This window comes from Typopeltis vanoorti, chromosome 14 (assembly GCF_054136105.1).
Source record: "Typopeltis vanoorti isolate ZY-2024b chromosome 14, IOZ_Tvanoo_1.0, whole genome shotgun sequence".
Taxonomy (NCBI): Eukaryota; Metazoa; Arthropoda; class Arachnida; order Uropygi; family Thelyphonidae; genus Typopeltis; species Typopeltis vanoorti.
In genome coordinates, this window is record NC_143562.1 from 94,198,567 (window position 1) to 94,220,554 (window position 21,988).

The following is a 21,988-nucleotide window of genomic DNA, read 5'->3' on the forward strand; positions in this document are numbered from 1 at the left end:
TGTTAGTGGATATGGAGTTAAAGTTTAGGGGGCACATAGCAAAAGTGGCTAAAGCAGCTTATCATATTACTTGGTTACTGAAGAATACTTTGACAAGCAGGTTATTGTTCCTCTTTATCGAGGCTTGATAAGACCCATCTTGACTGCTGGGCACCAGGGTTTCTTGGTGATGGGGAGGAGGTAGAAAGGATCCAGAGGCGAGTGATCAAGATGGTAGCTGGTCTATGGCATGAACCTTACGAGAACAAGTTGAAGATTTGTAGGTTACAGAAACTGGTTGATAGGCAGAAAGGGAGGGTGACATGGTTGAGTCATTCAAATTACTGAAGTGTTTTTACAAGATTAATTCAGAGGAAATTTTTCATAACAGGTGTGGTGGTGGTGGGAGAACTAGGGGCCATCCATGGAAACTGAGCAAGAGTGTAGTTAACAAGGGTATTAGAACTAGGTTTTTTTACTTGGAGAGTGGTGAATGAGCGGAATAAGCTGCTCAGAGTCTGTTGTGGGTGCCATGACTGTGAATGAGTTCAAAGCAAAGTATGATAGATACTGTACAAATGCTGAATAGTTCTTGACATGATGTTTATGGAATCCCTTGATGAGTCTAAGGACTCCTTGGAATTGCCCGTAATAATAATAATAATTGGTCTTTAATTTGATAGCTTATGTTTTGAAGCCACCTTTATGTAATGAAACTGTCTTACCCTCATTCCACTTCCTTGGAACTGAGACAGATTGAACAACTTCATCAGAGGCACTGCTAATTGTTTTACACATTAGTATACTACACAGGCCAACATGCCATCCAGTCCCACTATTGTATTCACCTTGATATTTTTCAGTGTACTGAATGAACACCTCCTGTTCATCTACCTCAATTCTGACATCAGCTTCTGTCATATCAGCAACTTCGAAATCTCCATCTGGATGAAACACCTTTGCAAAGTGATTAACTTATCATTTTAGTTATTTTTTTGGCTTCGGTCACGTTCCTACCATCAGCATTGATTAAAGTCATCCTTCCATATTCATTCTTCCTTTTACTTCCTACATAACAAAAAAAACTCTTTTGGATTTACAGAAGATTTATTTTTGCTTGCTTAGCTAATTTTCTTTCAATTTGATTTGGCCTTTCTTACTGTACTTAGTCATCCTTCTTGTCTGCAGTTTGTACTTCCTATTAGTATGCCGATTGCCTTTTTCTTTATATTCTCTCCACAATTTTTTTTTTTTTTTCACCTCTTACTTTATATCTGTTTTTATCAGAGAACCAAGATTCCTCCATTTCTTCCTTAGTTGAACCTTCTGTGTGATCATAGGTACCAATATCACTGTGTACTCGTATCACTCTACTTGAAACTGTCTGCCAGTCAAGAAATTTATTGTTGTTTAAAATCGGATGCTATTGCTGTTTCTTCCTATTTGTTATCAGTATTTATCAGTATTGCCCAAATACTGATAAATACCTTATGTTTATTATTTAGAAGATATAATACCTTTTTTTTTGTATTTGTTTATGTAGTACCAGTTATGTTGACATGGTACTTCTATAATTCCTTTGCCAGTTTGACTTCTTTTCCATTGATATTTCTTACATTCATTATGCCTAGTTATCTTAATTTCTGCTAACTTTGAGTTGGAGTTTGCTCCAGTAGCCAACTTTTCACCATTTACCCTGGTTCCTTGATGCAAACAGCAGGGAGGGGGGGGGGCTAGTTTAATCTGGCAATGCTTAGCTGGGTTTGGTCAGTTATCATTTGGTCAATGATAGGTTTGGTCAGCTAAGTCCAAGATTGTCAATCCTCCGTTTCACTCAGTATCAAAGTGGATATCTGCTAATGGAACAAACCATTTGAAGATGTGAGCAGACATTAGATCAGAAGCCCCAGTCAGTTCTCTGCATTCCTTAATAGGCTGTGTGGAGATTTCCTTTCAGTTATCTAGCACTGATTAATTTTGTGCCATTTTGTATATTGGTTTATTTTTTACGTGATCCAGAAAATCCTCCTCTAGAGCAGTGGTCTCCAAAGTGTGGTACGCGTACCCCCTGAGGTACGCGAGTCGATACATGGGGATACGTCAAAAAAAGTTTTATATTGATAGGAAAAAATTAATTAATTAATGATAAAGAATATTATTTTCTTTCATCAATTAAACATATATCTAATATGGATAAAGATGTTATAAAGATCCTGTAAACTTAAATTTGTGAGTAGCGCACATTAGGCAACTTTGCACACATAATCGTCCATGGCAAAGCTGTCATGTTTTTTAAAACTAGGGAGTAAATCTCTTACTTCTTATCATTGCCATTGTTTGTAGAGCATCCTAGTGTTCATAAGCCCAACTAGAGAAGGAAAATTGCTTAGTTATCCTGCTATCTACAGATGACACCACAGTTGTATTAATTATTTGACTATTAGTAGTAAGTTTAACGATTTTTTAGTATATATTGTTTCTGCAATTCTTTTGTGCTTCCTTTTATGTTTACACTAGAAATAGTGAATTAATATTATCAGAATTGCTTAAATTTTTTAAAAGTGTTTGATATTATCAATAGTAAATGAATTATATTTAAATTTACAAATTAACCCTCACAAAATGGATAAATGGTTAAAAAAATTTCCTCCAAAGAAACCGCAAATGAAGATAATTATGATAGTACTTCTACATCAGACGAGCAACAAGGAAAAGATAGGATTGATTCTTTTATTCAAACAAGTTCGTTATCAGTCAAATTAAGTGATAAAAACATTAATCTGAAACTTAACAAAACCTTGCCCAAGAAATTATCAAGAAGACTACTTTAAATGGGGATTTACATCGACGATAGTCAACAATGAACCTCATCCTACTAATAATATGTGTATTGTGTCATGAGATGCTATGTAATGGAAGTATGAACCCATCATTATTAGTAAGACACTTAAAAACTAAACATCCTGAACATGAACACATATCTTTACAATTCTTTGAACGATGCTTGAAGACGTAATTCTCAATCCAACAACTTAAAAAAATTCACTAAAATTAACGATAAATATTTGGAGGCATCTCTTGAGGTTGCATTCTTAATTGCAAAAGACCAAAAGCCACACACCATTGGGGAAACACTTGTACTCCCAACTGCCATAAAAATGGTAGAAATAATCCATGGAAAAGAATATGCAGATAAACTAAAATGTATTCCCTTATCAGCAAATATTATTGGTAGACATATAGAAATCATTGCAGATAATTTAAAGAAGCAACATATCACAGTTACAGAAGCCATCAAACAGAATTTCGAGAAATTATGAAAGAAATGCAAGGCCATTGTTCACATTAAATATTGTAATAAATATGTTTGTAAGCTGTTAATAATAAAAATAATGTGCAAAAATATCTAGCGTTTTTAATTATTATATGATGATACAAGGCATATTTCCTCTTTATAATACTGATTACAATAGATTTTTGCTCAATCAATTGGGAGTACGCGCTATTTATTTTTTCTGTCTTGCGGGTATGCAATCAAAAAAGTTTGCAGACCACTGCTCTAGAGAACCAACATGGAATTTTCCTGAGCCACTTTAGGTATACAATAAGTGGGACAGTAGTCTCATACTGGGTAATGAAATTCATCATCCACTATTTTCATTATGTAATATATTGTTACATAATGAAAATTCCTTTTTACACAGTTTAAATTGATAAATTAACTAAGTTATAGCTTCAGATTTTATATATATATATATTATTTATTTATTTTTATTTTTTTAAGGGCTTTGAGAGATGCAGATAGAGCTATCAGCTTATCGCAGTCAGCGAAAGGTTATTTTCGAAGGGGCCGAGCTCTTGCTGGATTAAAAGTAATGTAATTTTTTTAATTTTAATTTTTAATTATTATTTATTATTAAGTCATTTAAGGTGGGATGATTCACAAGGCAGATTCGAGGACATACAGAAGTAATGAAATAAGATAGGGAAACACCATAAGCTTGTTTATTCAAAAACATGAATATTACAGGCTATATTTCTTTGTCATTGTTAAAATGAACAATACTATAGAAAATTAATTGTGTTCCACAGTTTCAAGTTCATTTAATTAATATCTTTCAGTTTCTTGTATGTTTTTCCTGACAAAGAATGTTATTAACTGACACAATACATTGACCTCTTAGCTTTAGTTGCTTTGGCCATAATTCCAGACAGCCCAACTCACTCCTGAAAAAAATAGTTGGATTTTGATATGTGTTCTCAAGAATATAGGATACAATGATAATTCTACATAATTCATTTTATATCAAATTTCAGTCCCTGAATTTTATTGACAGAAGAAGGCAGCTACTTAATAGGTGACTCACTTTCTCATAGGCACTCTGTTTCTCCATTATATCTCTTTTATAAGTACTTTCATGAGCATCATTGCTCAATCGAACTGCCACTACTCTAATCATGTAAGAAATAGAGCAGCCACTGGTCAACATTCTTGTATAGTCCATCTCCAAACATATTGAACCAACTTTTCATCTTCATCTATCCATCTCTATTTTTTGGAAAACAGATTACTCTATACTGTTCCACCCAGTGAATATATTCACCAGCATTTCAGGAAACTTAGAGATTCTTTCCTTCTCCTCCACATATGGCACTGGTGTGATATAGGTCTTGTGACCTCTCATATGTGTTTGAGTGTGTGTGTGTGGGGGGGGGGAACATTATAAAAAATAATATATTATTACTAATATAATTACGGCTATTTTAGCCTGTTTTTGTTTAGGAGTGTCCCTTATTAATACATTGGCTAACATTACTCAAAAAAGGGGTATATATATATTTTTAGGCATTATGGGTGAGTATAGAAGGCAATTATGGCAGAATAAAAGAGGTGGAAAAATTTTGTACACGCCTTGTTTTTGGTTCTAAGATGCCTTCCAATTCCAAGATCCTGCTGAAGGTTGTTTATAAATGGGGGGGGGGGGGATGAAATGCAATGAAAATTCTATCAACGTCCACCGCCCCTACCTAATTTCCGAATGTTGGACGATCCAGAACTTACAAATTAAGCCATGCCTCCGGCCATGTAGCGACCACAAATGCCCTAATTTGGCAGATGCAACTTGCAGCCTTGACATAGCCCTACACTCATTCCGACAAGGTTCCGATGATGGTCAGATGACGACCGAAACGGTCTACACCCCGTTAATCCCTGTCCCAGTTTCCACATAAGGATACCCTTCCCCTTCGTCTCCCTCCCCCCCACAAAAATGTGGCCCTAAACAAAATAATATATATATTTATATATATATTATTAATAGTAACCTGGGTTTCCAACTTATTTCCCATGTCAAAACACACCCCCATGTTCCTTCTCCTCACCCCTTTTATAAACAACCTTCAGCAGGATCTTGGAATTGGAAGGCATCATAGAACCAAAAACAAGGTATGTACAAAATTTTTCCACCTCTTTTATTCTGCCATAATTGCCTATACTCACCCATAATGCCTAAAAATATATATATATATATACCCCTTTTTTGAGTAATGTTAGCCAATGTATTAAAATAAGGGACACTCCTAAACAAAAACAGGCTAAAATAGCCGTAATTATATTAATAGTGTTTAAGAGGAGTAACATGGGAATTTTCCCAGAAACTATACTTAATTTATATTGTGTTTGTAACCATAAAACCCTTCAACCATTGGCTCTCTACTCATACCACCCCCACTTCTTCCCCCTCCGTGACACAAAATACGTTTTAATAATAAGATTGTTTTAGCACTCGCTCCAAACACTAGGCTATGTCATGGGCTCACGTCATACTTTCAACAAATGTATAACCTTCACAAAAGCAACCTACTAGAAAACCATCCTCACATGCACCGCGCAAAAAATGCACATAACATTCCTCAAGAATTGCCTACATCACAACGTCATGCCAAACTTTGCTACAGTACGCAGTAACTGCTCCATTTCTGGGAATAAAAAAATTTGCTACCAAGCATCAAGTGCACTCATAAAGCAGGCCATACATGACAGATTCAGAAAAAAAAATCAAGCTTATTCATACATCCACAATACAAAACACAGACTGAAAATCTTAATGACCCCAAAAGAATGGGCAGTTTTCTCTGAAAGTACCCAAACACACATCAACGACTACGCGCTGTTTACTGAAGCTCGACACACAAAAATATGGTATGCCACAAAATACATAACACATACTGTTCCCAATCCTTCAGACACCACCGCCTCACGACCCACACATGACAACTCCATCAAAAATCTGTCACACCACATCCTCACACCCGACAAAATCACCATCCTAAACAAAGGACTTAACTTCGCGATATCCCCTAAATACGTACTGAAAAAAGACATCATCATCGAAATTCAAGCGAAACTTGAAAATGACCCAAACAGAGAAATAATATTCCAAAAAATAAACAACATTATAAATAGCAAAATAATAGTAAAACTCAACATTACTTCCAACTTACAAAGAGCCCTTTTATTTTTAAAGAAGAACCCAGATATCATGATCACAAAAGCTGACAAAGGAGACACTGTAGTCATCATCAACAAAACTGATTACCACAACAAAATAATGGCCGTCTTAAACGACCAACACACCTACCAAAAAATTCACAATGATCCTACCACCGACCTCATAAAACAAATAAACAGCACCCTACACACCTTAAAAAGTCAAAACAAAATAGATAAACCCACAATGAGACACAACCCCCCCCCCCCGCACTACACGCATACCCTATATGTTCGGGAACATCAAAATCTACGAAGACGGTTATCCGATACGACCCATGGTCTCCTACAAGAACACCACCATAGCTCCTTTATCAAATTTTTTGCCAAACTCATCAAACCACTACTAACAACGTCTATCTGTACGATCAAAAATACGGATGACCTATTCTGGAAAATAAATAACACTACTCCATCCCATGATGACGTCCTCACCTCACTAGATGCAACTTCATTATACACCAATGTAGATGTCCCCAGAACATTAGACATCATACACACACTACTCACTGAGGACCACACTCTACACACACACGCACAAAATTAACACCAAATGACATCATTAGCTTGATCAAACTCACAATATCTGCCAACTTTAAATTCAACAACTCCTTATATGTTCAAATTTTCGGTCTCTCAATGGGCTAGAACATCAGTGGACAACTAGCAGAATTATTCCTGGCACACATTGAATCACTTCTACACCACCCTTTCCCCTCCCCCCCCTGACATCACCTTTTATGGCAGATACGTAAACAATATTCTATGCATTGACAAACCCTCACACATCTCTGCCTTACAAACATCCCTCAACGATTATAACAGACTTCTGTTTCCATGGTGAATTGTAGATCTGACATTAATCAGAAGCCATAACTGGATAGCTATGAAGATATTCCACAAACCCAAACATATCGGAAACTACCTCCATTTCAATTCATACCACTCATATTCCATTAAAAAATCAGTCATCCTATCACAATTTATCAATGCATACAAATTCTCAACCAACAGCAATTATCTTAACACGGAACTAAAGTATTTAACACAGGTTTTCAAAAATCGCAACTATCCCACACATCTAATAAATTACGCGAACAATACGACAAAATCCCGTCTTAACAATAACACAACCAAAACAGACTTCCCGACACGTATGGTTATCAAATTGCCATACATCCAAAACACATAAAAAGCCTACAAATACATTTTCAAAAACACGGACTATAAGCTAGTATTCACCACGAACCAAAAATTAGCAACTCTCCTAAATCATACTAAATCTCTCACTCACAAAGAAATATTTGAACACCACAATGTAGTCTACAAATTTCCTTAACAAAAAGACTGTGACATCACCTACACTTGCTCAACTATTAGGTCCTTATGGACTAGACTACAAGAGCACTTCAGGGATTGCAATATTCCCATTCCGGAATATCTGAACACAAAAAACATCACGACATCAAAAAGAAAAACAAAACACAGAGTACAGGGAAGACTGAAATTGCAGCTCACAGCCTTGAACTAAAACATATCCCCCAAATCGACAAGGCCATAATCATAGACAAACAAGACAACGAAACAATGCTTAGCATATCCGAAACTATTGCCATAAAATGCGATGAAAATTCTATCAATGTCCACCGTCCCTACCTAATTTCCGAATGTTGGACGATCCAGAACTTATGAATTAAGCCACGCCTCTGGCCATGTAGCGACCACAAATGCCCTAATTTGGCAGATGCAACTTGCAGCCTTGACATAGCCCTACACTCATTCCGACAAGGTTCCGATGATGGTCAGACGACGACCGAAACGGTCTACACCCCGCTAACCCCTGTCCCAGTTTCCACATAAGGATACCCTTCCCCTTCGTCTCCCCCCCCACACACACACAAAAATGTGGCCCTAAACAAAATAATATATATATTTATATATATATTATTAATAGTAACCTGGGTTTCCAAACTTATTTTCTGCATCAAAACACACCCCATGTTCCCCTCCCCCGTTTATAAACCACCTTCAGCAGGGTATTTTGGAATTGGAAGGCATCATAGAACCAAAAACAAGATATGTACAAAATTTTTCCACCTCTTTTATTCTGCCATAATTGTCTTCTATACTCACCCATAATGCCAAAAAAAAAAATATATATACCCCTTTTTTGAGTAATGTTAGCCAATGTATTAAAATAAGGGACACTCCTAAACAAAAACAGCCTAAAATTATATCAATTTTAGCCTGTTTAAGCCGTAATTATATTAATAGCGTTTAAGAGGAGTAACATGGGAATTTTCCCAGAAACTATACTTGATATATTATTACTCCTCAAAAATATTCCTCCAATTCTTCTTCTTCTTTCACTCTGCCTTATCCCATGTTAAACGGGGCCGGCGCACCAATCTTTAACCTTCCTCTTCCAAGTTCTCCAGTCCAGAGCATCCTTCAGACTCCATCCTTTCTCCCTAAGATCCTCTGTCATCTTATCCCTCCACCTGAGCTTGGGCCTGCCTCTTTTCCTCCTTCCCTCCAACTCCATATACTCCACTTGTTTACCAACATACTCCTCACCCTTCCTCTCAACATGTCCAAACCACCTCAGCCTACTTTCTTGTATCTTCTTGCCAATTGGTCCCACCTTAACTGTCCCTCTGATGTAGTCATTCCTTATCCTGTCCTTCTTTGTCACACCACTCATCCATCTCAACATCCGCATCTCCGCTACCTCCATCTTCCTCTCCTGTGCCTTGGTTATAGGCCACGTCTCTGCACCATGGAGCATCGCCGGCCTCACCACCATCTTATAGAGCTTTCCTTTCCTCTTACAACTCACTCTCTTGTCGCACAGGACCCCGCTCATCTTCCTCCAACCGCATGTTATTCAGTGCTGTATTTCCTCATCCAGGTCACCATTCCTCTCGACAACCGACCCAAGGTACTTGAATTTCTTCCCTGAAATTAGCCTTTCACCCTGGAGTCGTATGACGATATCCTCGTCACTCCCCGTTGACATATATTCAGTCTTCACCCCGTTAATTCTCATGCCGCTCTCCTCCAGTGCCTTTCTCCACTCTTCCAGGGTATTTTCAAGCTTCTCTCGGGATGATTCGCATAAAACAATGTCATCGGGAAACAGCATGCTCCATGGTGCCTCCTTCCTGACATCCTCCACTAGTACATCCATGACCAGGTCAAAGAGGTAGGGGCTCAGAGCTGACCCTTGGTGTAGCCCTACGACAATAGGGAACCCTTCTGTCATGCTGACACTAGACCTGACCTGAGTTTCTGTTCCCTCATACATCTCCTTCACCAACCTCACGTACTTCTCCGACACCCCCCTTCTTCCTCCAAAATATTCCTCCAATATCAGCTCTTAATCACCTAGGTCTTAGCATCAAACAGCTGTTTCACTAACATTTCCTCTCTCTCATTTTGTTTAAATAGCCATGCCCCCTTAGATTAGCTCTGGTCACACATTCTTGAATGCTAAAAAAAAGAAGGAAACTAACAATGTTAGTTTACTTCTTAATATCATTTTTTTATTTGATTTTGCAATTGATGGCATCTGATCACTCTCCTAGTTTTCCTCAGAACTTTCATATCTGTAGTCCCTAGTCATTAATCAGCTGATTTATTTCTTATCAACTCTCAGATAAGTTAAAATTGGTTTTGAACACTGTCTTGTATGAGGGTGGTCTGAAAAGTTCCCAGCCTAACAATGAAAAAAAACGGATTTATAATTTCAAATTATTTTTATTTTTCAACATAATCTCCCTTAAAACTAATACATTTATTCCAGCGATGCTCCAGCACCATTATCCCATCCTTGTAGTGGTTCTCAGTAAGATTTGCAAAAGACCCCTCTATAGTGCAATCACCTTTTGATTCGAGGAAAAATGCTGACCAACGAGGAAGAGTTTTAGTCTTGGGAAGAGACAGAAGTCAGAGGGAGCCAAATCTGAGGAATAGGGTGGATGCTCCAACAATTCATAGTGCAAATCCCTTAATTTTCCCATTGCCAAAATGCTATTGTGGGCAGGTACATTGTCCTGATGAAAAAATGATTTTTTTCTTCTGCAAACCATGTCTTTTCTCATGATTTTTTCGTATAGTCTAGTTAAAAGATTGGAATAATATTCCCTGGTTATTGTTTTACCCTTTTCAAGATAATTAATAAACAAAATGCCCTTAGCATCCCAAAACACTGATGCCGTGACCTTTTTCTGCTGATGGAACCAACTTTGTCTTCTTTGGCACTGAACAACCAGCTTCTGTCCACTATTTGTTTGGTTTCTGGTGTGTACTGCTGAATCTAAGTCTCATTCATAGTAATAAATCAACACACAAAATCAGTTTTATTCGTGTTGAAACACTTTAAGCACTGTTCAGAGATTTTCATGCGAGTGCATTTTTGATCTGCTGTGAGCAAGCGTGGCCCCCATCTTGTGCAAAGCTTTTCATTTACAATTCTTCATGCAAAATATATCCTATACGTTCTTTTGAAATGTCTATAGTCTCAGCAATTTCACGCACTTTGACTCACCAGTCGTCCAATACCATATCATGCACTTGATCAATGATTTCTGGTGTTGTTACACTTTTTGGACGTCCTTCACGTGGATCATCTTCAAGGCTGATACGGCCATGTTTAAACTCGACATCCCATTTCTTAATTGTCGAAAACGAAGGAGAAGAGTGCCCATAAACTTTTATGAATTGAGTATCGTGCGGTTATAAAATTCTTTGTAAAAGAAGGTTTAACGCCAAAAGAAATTCATTCGAAGTTCATACAGACAACATTTTTGCTTCAGACAGCTGCATAAAACAAATTACTTGATAGAATGACTTGTAATTTCACATGGATGCTTATGACAGATGTACCAACTCAGAAAAGAAAAATCTTGCCGATAGTGTTGCCATCTATGGTCGAGGCCAAGAAGTTTTCAGAACACCCTCGTATACTGCTGTTAGTGTTATGACTAATTTTTCTCTTATCCAATAAGAAAGAGAGAGAAAATAGATTCCATATAAATTTATTCAATTGGCTCTTCTCCCTACCCACCATTTCAGCTTTTTTTTTTACTTATTATGTCTCTCTGTATATAATTATTTCCAATTTAATTTATCATCTACATTAAAATTTGTGCTTAAATAGCTGAAGTGGTTTAATTCACTTACTTTATTAACTTGTTCAACAGGTTATTCATTCAAAATGCACTTTTCGTGTTTCTACCTACTCACACTCAGAGCCAATTTTAGCACAGCTTAATGTAGGAGAACCTTTGTCCAGCTGAGCATATATGTTGCAGCAGCATTAATGTTAATAGAAGAAGTATAAGCAAGGAAAATTTAATTTGAAATATCCTGATTAAAAGAAAACTATTAGAAAATCAACCAGAACATTGGGAAAAGTGTGGAAATGTTTAAACAAACTTCCAGATAAGAAAAAGAATCAGAACAAGAAGAGACAGGAAAGCACTGAAGTTGCTAATAATAATAATAAAGTAAGTGAATTAAATATAAGAAAAAAGAAGTAATATGATATATCAGTTCAATCATGAAATTTGCACGTGCCGATGGAATTATTACTTTTAGCTTCCTGAGGATCAAAATTAAAGATATGGCAAATATAATAGGGGTCGTTTAAGGGTCAAAGCCAAATAACTGGGATGAGACCTCCACATCTCCCTTCAAGAATGCGAAGGACCGACTGGGACTTCTGACCTAATGTCCAATTCTCACCTTCATGTGGTGCACCCCATTAGTAGGTATCTACTGGGTACTGAACAAACAAGGATGGGCTTGCAATTTTCAACCAAATTATACTTGTTATTGGCTTAAACCACAAATGCATATGATGCTACAGCATGATGAGATTTCGTGCTAGCTGCAGCATCACCCATTGCACAGACTTATAGAAAACATGATCGCTTGCCCAAGCATCCATATATTTGCCTTTTATTGTCCATTTTGATAAGGTTTCACTGGCCTGAATAATAAACATTTATTATTGAAATTTATTACTGAATAATAAAAATTTATTATTGAAATTTATTGCTGAATAATAAAAGTTTATTATTGAAGTTTATTACTGAATAATAAAAATTTATAGGCCAAATATATTACTGAACCCTATTATTTATTTGTTGATGTAATTGTATGGAAGAAGAATGAGAAATTGGGAACAGTGTATGGATGATGCATAGATAGGTCTCCATAATAAGAAAAATTTAAATCATGTTTTGTAGTTAAGCAACTGCATTTTCTTTCCTTTAGTCCATTTAAACTAGCACTAAGTCCTCAGTAGTATAGTGGTTAATATCCCTGCCTGTCATGCAGGAGACCAGGGGTTTGATTTCCTGCTGGGGAAGATATTTTTTCAAAAGGTTAAAGTGAAAGAGATGACCATTTTGGCTGGAATGAATGATTTGAAAGGAGAAAAGTATGACATGAGAGAGAGGACATGAAAGAATTACTGGAAGTAGCAGAAGAAGACAGTTAAGATAGTGAGTCTTTTGCTGCTGTATGACAGAGTAGAGCTGAGAAGAAGGGCCACAAATAGTTAATGACTTGATACATAGTTTATGGAGGAAGAGTGGTGTGGAGTGAGTTTGACAGCCAAAAAGACTTATAGAAGAAGGATTATTTGCATCTGAATGGATTCGGTGTTCAGAGTCTGGAAAAAGTGCTGTTGAACCAAATGAAAGTGGATGTGCAAAACAGCATAACTACAGCTTTTGAAGGTATGTGTGTGTGGGGGGGGGGGGGGGGAAGCTGATGAGTTGATATGAGGACATCAGTGAGGCAGTTTAATATAAAAATGTGTATAAAATGCGTAAGTTAGTACCACTGGTAACAAAGTACACTAATGACATGAGCATCTGGAACAAGCAAGAGCAATTCTTGGCATTAGTTAGTTCATCCTGACCAACGGTTATTGCATTGGTGAGACATGTAGTTAGTGGGATAGAATGTGAAGGGTATAGTGTGTTCAGGGGGGGGGGATAGAGAGAAAAGAATAGGAAGAAAAGTGTTATTGATGATAGGTGATGAACTGCCACCAAAGAGAGTACTTCAACTGCAGGCCAGTGAAAATAGCACATTTGAGGTTATCTGGTGTAAGATAGACAGCAGCAGAACAAAATATACAGTTCGATACTGCTATAGACCAGAGGATGGAAAAGATGATGGGGGATAGTATGCATTGGCAAATAGGCTCAATGAGTGGAGGGCAGGTAATTATTATAGTGGATTACAACTATGGAAATATCGATAAGAAAGAGGAGAGCACACATGGGAGGAAGGAAATGCAATTTATGCAGTTACTAAGAGATAATTACTTGACATAGCATGTGATATTATTATTACGGGTGACTCCAAGGAGTCCTTACACTCATCGAGGGAGGCCCTAAACATCATGTCCATCACAACTATTTGACATTCACACAGTATCCATCATACTTTGCCTTGAACTCATTCACTGTCATAGCACCCACAACAGACTCTGGCAGCTTATTCCACTCATTCACCACTCTAAAAGTAGAAAACCTAGCTCTAACACCCTTACTAACCACACACTTGATCAGCTTCCATGGATGCTCCCCCCCCCCCCCAGTCCTCCCACCACCAGTCCTGTTCTCAAAAATATCCTCTGAATTAATCCTATAGAAACCCTTCAGCAATTTGAATATCTCAATCATATCTCCCCTTTTCCGCCTATCAACCAATTTTTGCAACCCACAAATCTTCAACCTGTTCTCATAAGGTTCATTCCATAGACTTGCTATCATCTTGGTCACTCGCCTCTGGATTCTCTCAACCTTCTCCCCATCAAGAAGAAACCTAGGTGACCAAAGCTGGGCACAGTGGTCGAGATGGGGTCTTATCAAGGCTCGATACAGAGGAACAATAACTTGCTTGTCTCTGCTCGTCAACATATTCTTCAGCATCCAAGTGATTTGATGAGCTGATTTAGCCACTTTTGCAATGTGCCTCCTAAACTTCAACTCCCTATCCACCAACACTCCCAAGTCTCTGGTCTCATCAATCTCCTGGAGTACAGTTCCACCAATGTGATATACTGCTGCTAACCCTTTCACCCCAAAATGCATAACCTTACATTTTGCCACATTAAATTGACATCCATTCTCCTTAGCCCAGACCTCCAATCTATCCAAATCATCCTGCAAAATTTTGACATCTTCTGCATTCACTATTGCCCTACCCTTTGCATCATCAGCGAACAAATGAACCGTTTCTCTCAGATCCTTCCCTATATCGTTAATGAACAAATTAAACAGCAGTGGTCCAAGAACAGAACCCTGCGGCACACCATTAATCACAGGCTGTCTTTTGAACTCTACTCCTGAGTAAACTATTCTCTGATATCTCTCCATCAACCACCCCTCCTATCCATCTCACCAACCCTATATCCATTCCCATATGTTGCAGTTTATGGATTAGAATTCCATGTGGTATCCTGTCAAAGGCCTTAGCCAGGTCCAGCAGTATCACTGTAAACCCATTACCCTTATCCAGTTCAGCCATCACTGTGTTATAAAACCTGAGCAAGTTGCTGAGGCATGATCTACCCTTCACAAAACTATGCTGTTCCCCATACAGTATCTCATTTTCATCAATCCATTCCTGTATTTTTCCCTTGACTACTTTCTCCAAAGCCTTGACAGCAACTCCTGATATGCTGATCGGTCAGTAATTTGCAACAGTAGTCTTGGATCCTCCTTTATGCAGTGGAACTATTTTCTCCTCTTTCCACCCCTTCGGGACTAAACCAGACCCAAGCCTCAGATTAAACAATATGGTCAAGGGCACTGAATTCTTTAGCTGCTTCATGTAAGACCCATGCTGGTATACCATCCAATCCTACAGATGTATTCACATTAAGGTTGTGTAATAGACTATTCACTTCCACTTCATTCACCACAATTCCCATATAAACTAATGGTTCCTTCATTCCTTCAATGTCACCACCTGGATGATATACTCTTGCAAAGTGCTCACTCAGTAATTCCACTATATCGACTGATTCAGTGACCTCCCTACCATCAGCATTGCTTAAAATCATTCTGCCCGTGTACTGTTTTTCTTTTACTTGTAGCATATTGAAAGAACTGTTTGGGATTCTCTTTATCTTGCATGGCTAATTTCCTTTCATAATCCACTTTTGCTTTTCTTACCACACTCGTTATCCTTCAGGCCTGCGCTTTATACCACAATGGAATATACTAGGGGATTGAGTGCGCACCATCATCAATTTCCTGATGTGTACCTCCAAGATGTGTTCAGATTACTGTAACAGAACTACCTGATTAAGTTTACATTATTATTAATCTCCCATCAACAATTTTTCTCCAATCTATTACTTGTGACCATTCCAATATTATCATATGTAACGTTTTATGCTTCTAAGGCACTTCTGACCGAATCAATCCACCTAGATCTTGGTCTTCCTCTGGGTCACTTTTCTGCCATCTTGGCATCAAGTACCTGTTTTGTTAACCTTTCCTCGACCATTCCCATTTAAGTGACCATACCACCTTAGATTAACTCTGCTTACACATTCTTGAATGCTAATAGTGTCAAGTTCTTTTCTAATATCTTCATTTTTAATATAATTCTTCCATTGATGCTATAGGTTCAGAACCCTCATATTTGTGGTTCACTAGTCTTTCATGAAGTACTTTATTTCTAACACAGCTCTCAGATCCATAACATAAAACTGGAAACTGGCTTAAACACTGTCTTGTATACTGCTAATTAAGAGCCTCCATAGCTCATTCGGTATAGATGAAGCCCTTTGGTCAGAAAAGGCAAACCTTGGTTCGATTGCTGTCTGTGACATGAGGAACCTTTATCTGGTCTCTTTCGACAAAAGCTGAGTTAGCCAGTCTCATAGGGAGGTGGGGGGGGGATTTTTTCACCCGGAAACTCAGGTTTTTCATCCCCAGAACAGGCAAACTGGCCCTGTGAACACACACACACACATTACAGTCAGGAATACTTAGGAAACTGTTTCCCCCTCCCCAGCCATAGGCCTGATTTGTCAGCTATGCTGATTCTGAGCCTGAATAAAAAAAGAGAGAATGAGATGGTGCCATAAAAGGAGCTCATGGCTATTGTATCATCATACGAAATAAAATGAAATAATGTAGTTTTGTGTGTTTGGGCTAATTTCTCTCTTATTCCAAATAAATTTATTCAGCTGGCTACCAACCATACCAGCTTTGCTTATTATTCTGTTGTCTTTTTCCAGATTTAACCTGCCATCTTCACAAAAAACTGTGAAGTTTTAGTGAAGATATATTTTACTGAAATATTTTATTGTTCTACAAGATCTCCATTCAGAATGCTGCTGAAGTTTTCTATGCTCTTGCCTATTTTTAGTCTTTATATGACAGAGTAGAGCTGAGAAAGAGTACCATAATACTGAATGACTGACTTCATGCGTAGTTTATGCAGGAGGAGTGGTGTGGAGTTTGTGAATGTGTAGAGCGAATTTGACAGGCAAAAAAAGTTATATAAGAAGGATTATTTGTATCTGAATGGATTCGGTGTTCAGCGTCTGGAAAAAGTGTTGTTGAACGAAGTGAAAGTGGATGTGCAAAACAGCATAACTACAGCTTTTGGGGTGTGTGGGGGGAGAAGCTGATGAGTGGATATGAGGCCATCAGTGAGGCAGTTTGGTACAAAAATGTATATAAAATATTTAAGTGTTAAGTCTTAACACTTTACTTCCAGTAGTAGCAAAGTGTTAAGATGGTGGTGGCCTTACGGGACTTTTGCACTTTATGTACACTAATGCCAGGAGCATTTGGAACAAGGAGGAGGAGAAACAAATTTCATGCCAAATTTGTTACAGCTGTTATTCAATTTAGTTAGTGAATCCTGGAGACTTGCACTAGATGTGTTTTAGGAGTACAACATCATCTGCATAAAGCAAAGAGCTAAGTTTGACATCTCCAGTTTTAACATCAGGACTAATGCCACCTTCTTTCATAATGTGATCCATATAGATGATGAATAAGAGTGAAGATAATTTACATAGAGTATATCTCCAGGTGGAGATATTGCAGTAATGAGAGAGAGAGAGAGGGGGACAAACACTTACATGGCAAACGAGGTAAATGAAATGGAGGTACATAGCATATTACAGAACCTTAATGTGAATACAGCTGGGGGATTTGGTAGTATAGCAACTCGAGTTTTACCTGAAGGTGCCAGGAAATTGTCAGTGCCCTTGATCATACGAGGATGATCTGAAAAGTTCTCAGCCTAACAATGAAAAAACGAATTTATAATTTCAAATTTATTTTTTATTTTTCAACATGAATCTCCCTTAAGACTAATACGTTTATTCCAGTGATGCTCCAGTGCCATTATCCCATTCCTGTAGTGGTACTCAGCAAGAGCTGCAATCACCTCTTGATTCAAAGAAAAACGCTGACTGCCAAGGAAGAGTTTTAGTTTTGGGAAGAGATAGAAGTCAGAGGGATCCAAATCTGGGGAATAGGGTGGATGTTCCAACAATTCATAGTGCAGATCCCTTAATTTTCCCATTGCCAAAATACCTTTGTGGACAGGTACATTGTCCTGATGAAAGATGATTTTTTTCTTCTGCAAACCAGGTCTTTACTCACGAATTTTTTCGTCTAGTCTGGTTAAAAGAATCGGAATAATATTTCCCAGTTATTGTTTTCCCTTTTCAAAATAATTAATAAACAAAATGCCTTTAGCATCCCAAAACACCAATGTCATGACCTTTCCTGCTGATGGAACCGAATTTTGTCTTCTTTGGCGCTGAACAACCGGCTGCTTCTGTCCCCTGTTTTGACTGCTGTGTTTGGATTTCCAAGTCTCATCCATAGTAATAAGTCAACATACAAAATCAGTTTTATTCTTGTTAAAATGCCCCAAGCACTCAGAGATTTTCATGTGAGTGCGTTTTTGATCTGCTGTGAGCAAGTGTGGCACCCATCTTGCACAAAGCTTTTTCATTTGCAATTCTTCGTGCAAAATATATCCTACACATTCTTTTGAAATGCCTATAGTCACAGCAATTTCACGCACTTTGACTCGGCAGTCATCCAATACCATATTGTGCACGTGGCCTTGACATTCTATTACAAACCTTCTTTTACAAAGAATTTTATAATTGCACGATACTCAATTTTATCCATTTCAAGGGATACAGACAACACTTTTGTTTCAGACAGCTGTATAAAACAAATTACTTGATAGAATGACTTGCAATTTCACATGGATGCTTATGACAGATGTACCAACTTAGAACAAAAATCTTGCCGATAGTGTTGCCATCTATGGTCGAGGCCGAGAACTTTTCAGACCATCCTCGTATTTCTTAATCTAAGTCTCAGCTCTGGGTTCGTTCCTGGGGGGGGGGGGGGGGGGATAGAAAGAGGAAGAAAATAGTTCCATCGCATAAAGGAGGCTCCAAGACTGTTGTAGCAAATTACTGACCAATCAGCATAATTGTTGTCAAGGTATTGAGAAGTTGGTCAAGAGCAAAATACAAGAATGGATAAATGGAAATGGGATACTGTATGGGCAGCAATATGGTTTTGTGAAGGATAGGTCATGCCTCAGTAACTTGCTTGTGGTTTTTATTACAGTTACAGCTGAGAGGGATAAAGGTAATGGATTTACAGTGATACCACTGCACTTTGTAAAAGCCTTTGACAGGATATGACATGGAATTCTAATCAGTAAACTACAGCACATGGGAATGGATATAGGATGGTTGATTTTGAGATATCAGAGAGTAGTTTATTCACTAGTAGAGTTCAAAAGCAGGCCTGTGACTAGTGTCATACTGCAGGATTCTGTTCTTGGACTACTACTGTTTAATTTGTACATTAACAATATAGGAAAGGATCTGAGAGGAACTGTTTAGTTGTTTGTCAATGATGCAAAATGGTAGAGCAATAGTTAATACAGATGATGTTAAAATTTTATAGGATGATTTGGATAGACTGGCAGTCTGGGCAAAGGAGAATGGATGTCAGTTTAACGTGTCAAAGTCTAAGGTTATGCATTTTTGGGTAAAAAAGATTACCAGCTATGTACTACATTGGTGGAACTGTACTGCAGGAAGTTGACTAAGCCAGAGATTTATATGTGTTAGTGGATAGGGAGTTAAAGTTTAGGGGATACATAGCGAAAGTGGCTTAAACAGTTCATCAGATTACTTGGTTACTGAAGAATACTTTGACGAACAGAGACAAGCAAGTTATTTTGCCTCTTTATCGTGCCTTAATAAGATGCCATCTTGACTACTGTGTGCAGATCTGGGCGCCAGGGTTTCTTGGCGATGAGGAACAGGTGGAGAGGATCCAGAGGTGAGATGGCAGCAGGTCTGTGGAATGTACTTTATGAGAATAGGTTGAAGCTTTATTGATTACAGAAACTGGTTGACAGGTGACAAAGGGGTGATATGATTGAAACATACAAATTATTGAAGAGTTTTTACAAGATTATTAAAGAGGAAATTTTTAGAATAGGTATGGTGGTGGTAGAATCCTTGGAAACTGAGTAAGAGTGCAGTTAGCAAAGGTGTTAGAACTAGATTTTTTGCTTGGAGAATGGTGAATGAATGGAATTGGTACTTGAGTCTATTGTGGGTACCATGACTGTGAATGAGTTCAAAGCAAAGTATGATAGATACTGTGCATGTGTTGGATAGTGCTTGACATGATGTTTAGGGCCTTCCTCGATGAGTCTAAGAACTCCCTGGAGTAGCAAGAAATAATTATAATAATAATAAAAACATAAGATGCATTACTGTTTGTCATGTTCTTTAGGGCTTCTGCATTTACTACTTGTAGTTGTGATGAATTGTGTTAAAGTGAAATTTGTGTGTGTGTCAGTTCTTTAGTTTCCTAAGATGCCTTTGATTTCTATTAAAAAAAGTATATATATATATGTGTGTGTGTGTGTGTGTGTGTGTGTGTAATGTAATATATTGTTTTCATTTAAAAGAAAAAAAACTTAGCCCAAATGCGAACATTTAGAGAAAAACCGATTTCCTTTTTCACAATTTGATGAATTATACAGTGAATTAATTTAATTACCTTAAAAAGTTACTTTTTGTGTTTTGCACAAACTGATGCATGATTTTTATCTTGCAGAGATATACAGAAGCTGAAACTTCATTTCAAAAAGTCTTGCTGCTAGATAAGGACTGTGAAGATGCAGTACAGGAATTAACAAATATCAGAATTCTACAGTTAATTGTAAGTTTTTATACAAATGCAGTTGTTTTATCTTCTTATTGCTGCAGAGAAGCAGGTGAGAATGCACCTCAACTTGCTAACATGTACATCGACTGTTTAGCTTTCTCATTCACACAGGACATGGTTACAATGTCCAATCATCACCTCTCCCATCATCTTCATCTGCTGGCACCTAGTTTGGTGGTATCTGTCCAGATATTGAACAACAAACAAGATTCTTTTATTCAGTTTCTGGTAAGCTGAGTTCCAGTTTGGTTGGGACTTAGTTATCCAAATTGTATTCTATATTAGTTGAATCCACACATAGTGTAACTGTGTAGTCTAATCAAATGTAATGCTAGCTGAAGCATCACTAGATCATACAAAGTTATAAATGTTTAGTCAAGGAACCAGGGCAAACATGAAAAGTAAAACTCAGTAGAATGGAAGAAAGGCATCAGTATAAGAAGTATCAATGGAAAAGTGATAAAACTTAGCATTGGAATTAAAAAGACATACCATGTAGATAAAATTGGTGTGACTAAGATAAGAAAGGATCAGAACAGGTGAGTTACTTCTAAATAATAAGTATAAGACAGTTTATTTATTCATTCAGTGAACAGAGAAAGGAAGGAAGATGTTTCTGCATTATTCAATATTCAGCTCTAGATAAACAACTTGAATGATAGGCAGTTTTCAGAATTTCAAAATGTGCACCCCTGGTCTTACTGAAAGTGCCAGTAGTGAAGAAGTAGAGAAATTCTTTATATGTGAAAGAGAAAAGCTGATATAAATAAAAGGGAAAAAACTGTTATTTCTTGGGGAGAGAGAGAGACCTAAACAGCAAAGTAGGAAATGAATTACAATCTACAGAAATATTCTTGAAAAATCTGGGGAGAAAGGAAAGCTAATAATACTTTGGTCTCGATTTCTGTTTATGATATGAACTATTCATTAGAAATTCCATGTTTCAGCATAAAGACATGCACAAAGTCACTTGGAGATAACACAAAAAATGAAAAATAAAAAAATCAAAGTTGATCAGCTTTCAAATGCAAACTGCAGAATCAGATATACAAATATTAATAAGAAAAATTACTAGCTTACTAACTACACACCTAGAATCATATTCACTATAGAAATAGAATCTAGCAAAACTTTATCTTTCTTGAATTCTTTATAAAATGAAAAGAAATGGTTCTCT

General features: G+C 37.4%; 1 protein-coding gene across 1 annotated transcript in view; it reads left to right on the top strand.

Annotated features, from left to right (window-relative positions):
* LOC150099771 (uncharacterized) overlaps positions 1–21,988 on the top strand; it is a 392,852-nt gene that overhangs the window by 274,492 nt on the left and 96,372 nt on the right. The window contains exons 10-11 of the mRNA XM_090403489.1: positions 3,764–3,851; positions 20,701–20,805. Coding sequence (XP_090259615.1) covers positions 3,764–3,851; positions 20,701–20,805 — 193 coding nt within the window. The remainder of the gene's footprint in view (positions 1–3,763; positions 3,852–20,700; positions 20,806–21,988) is intronic.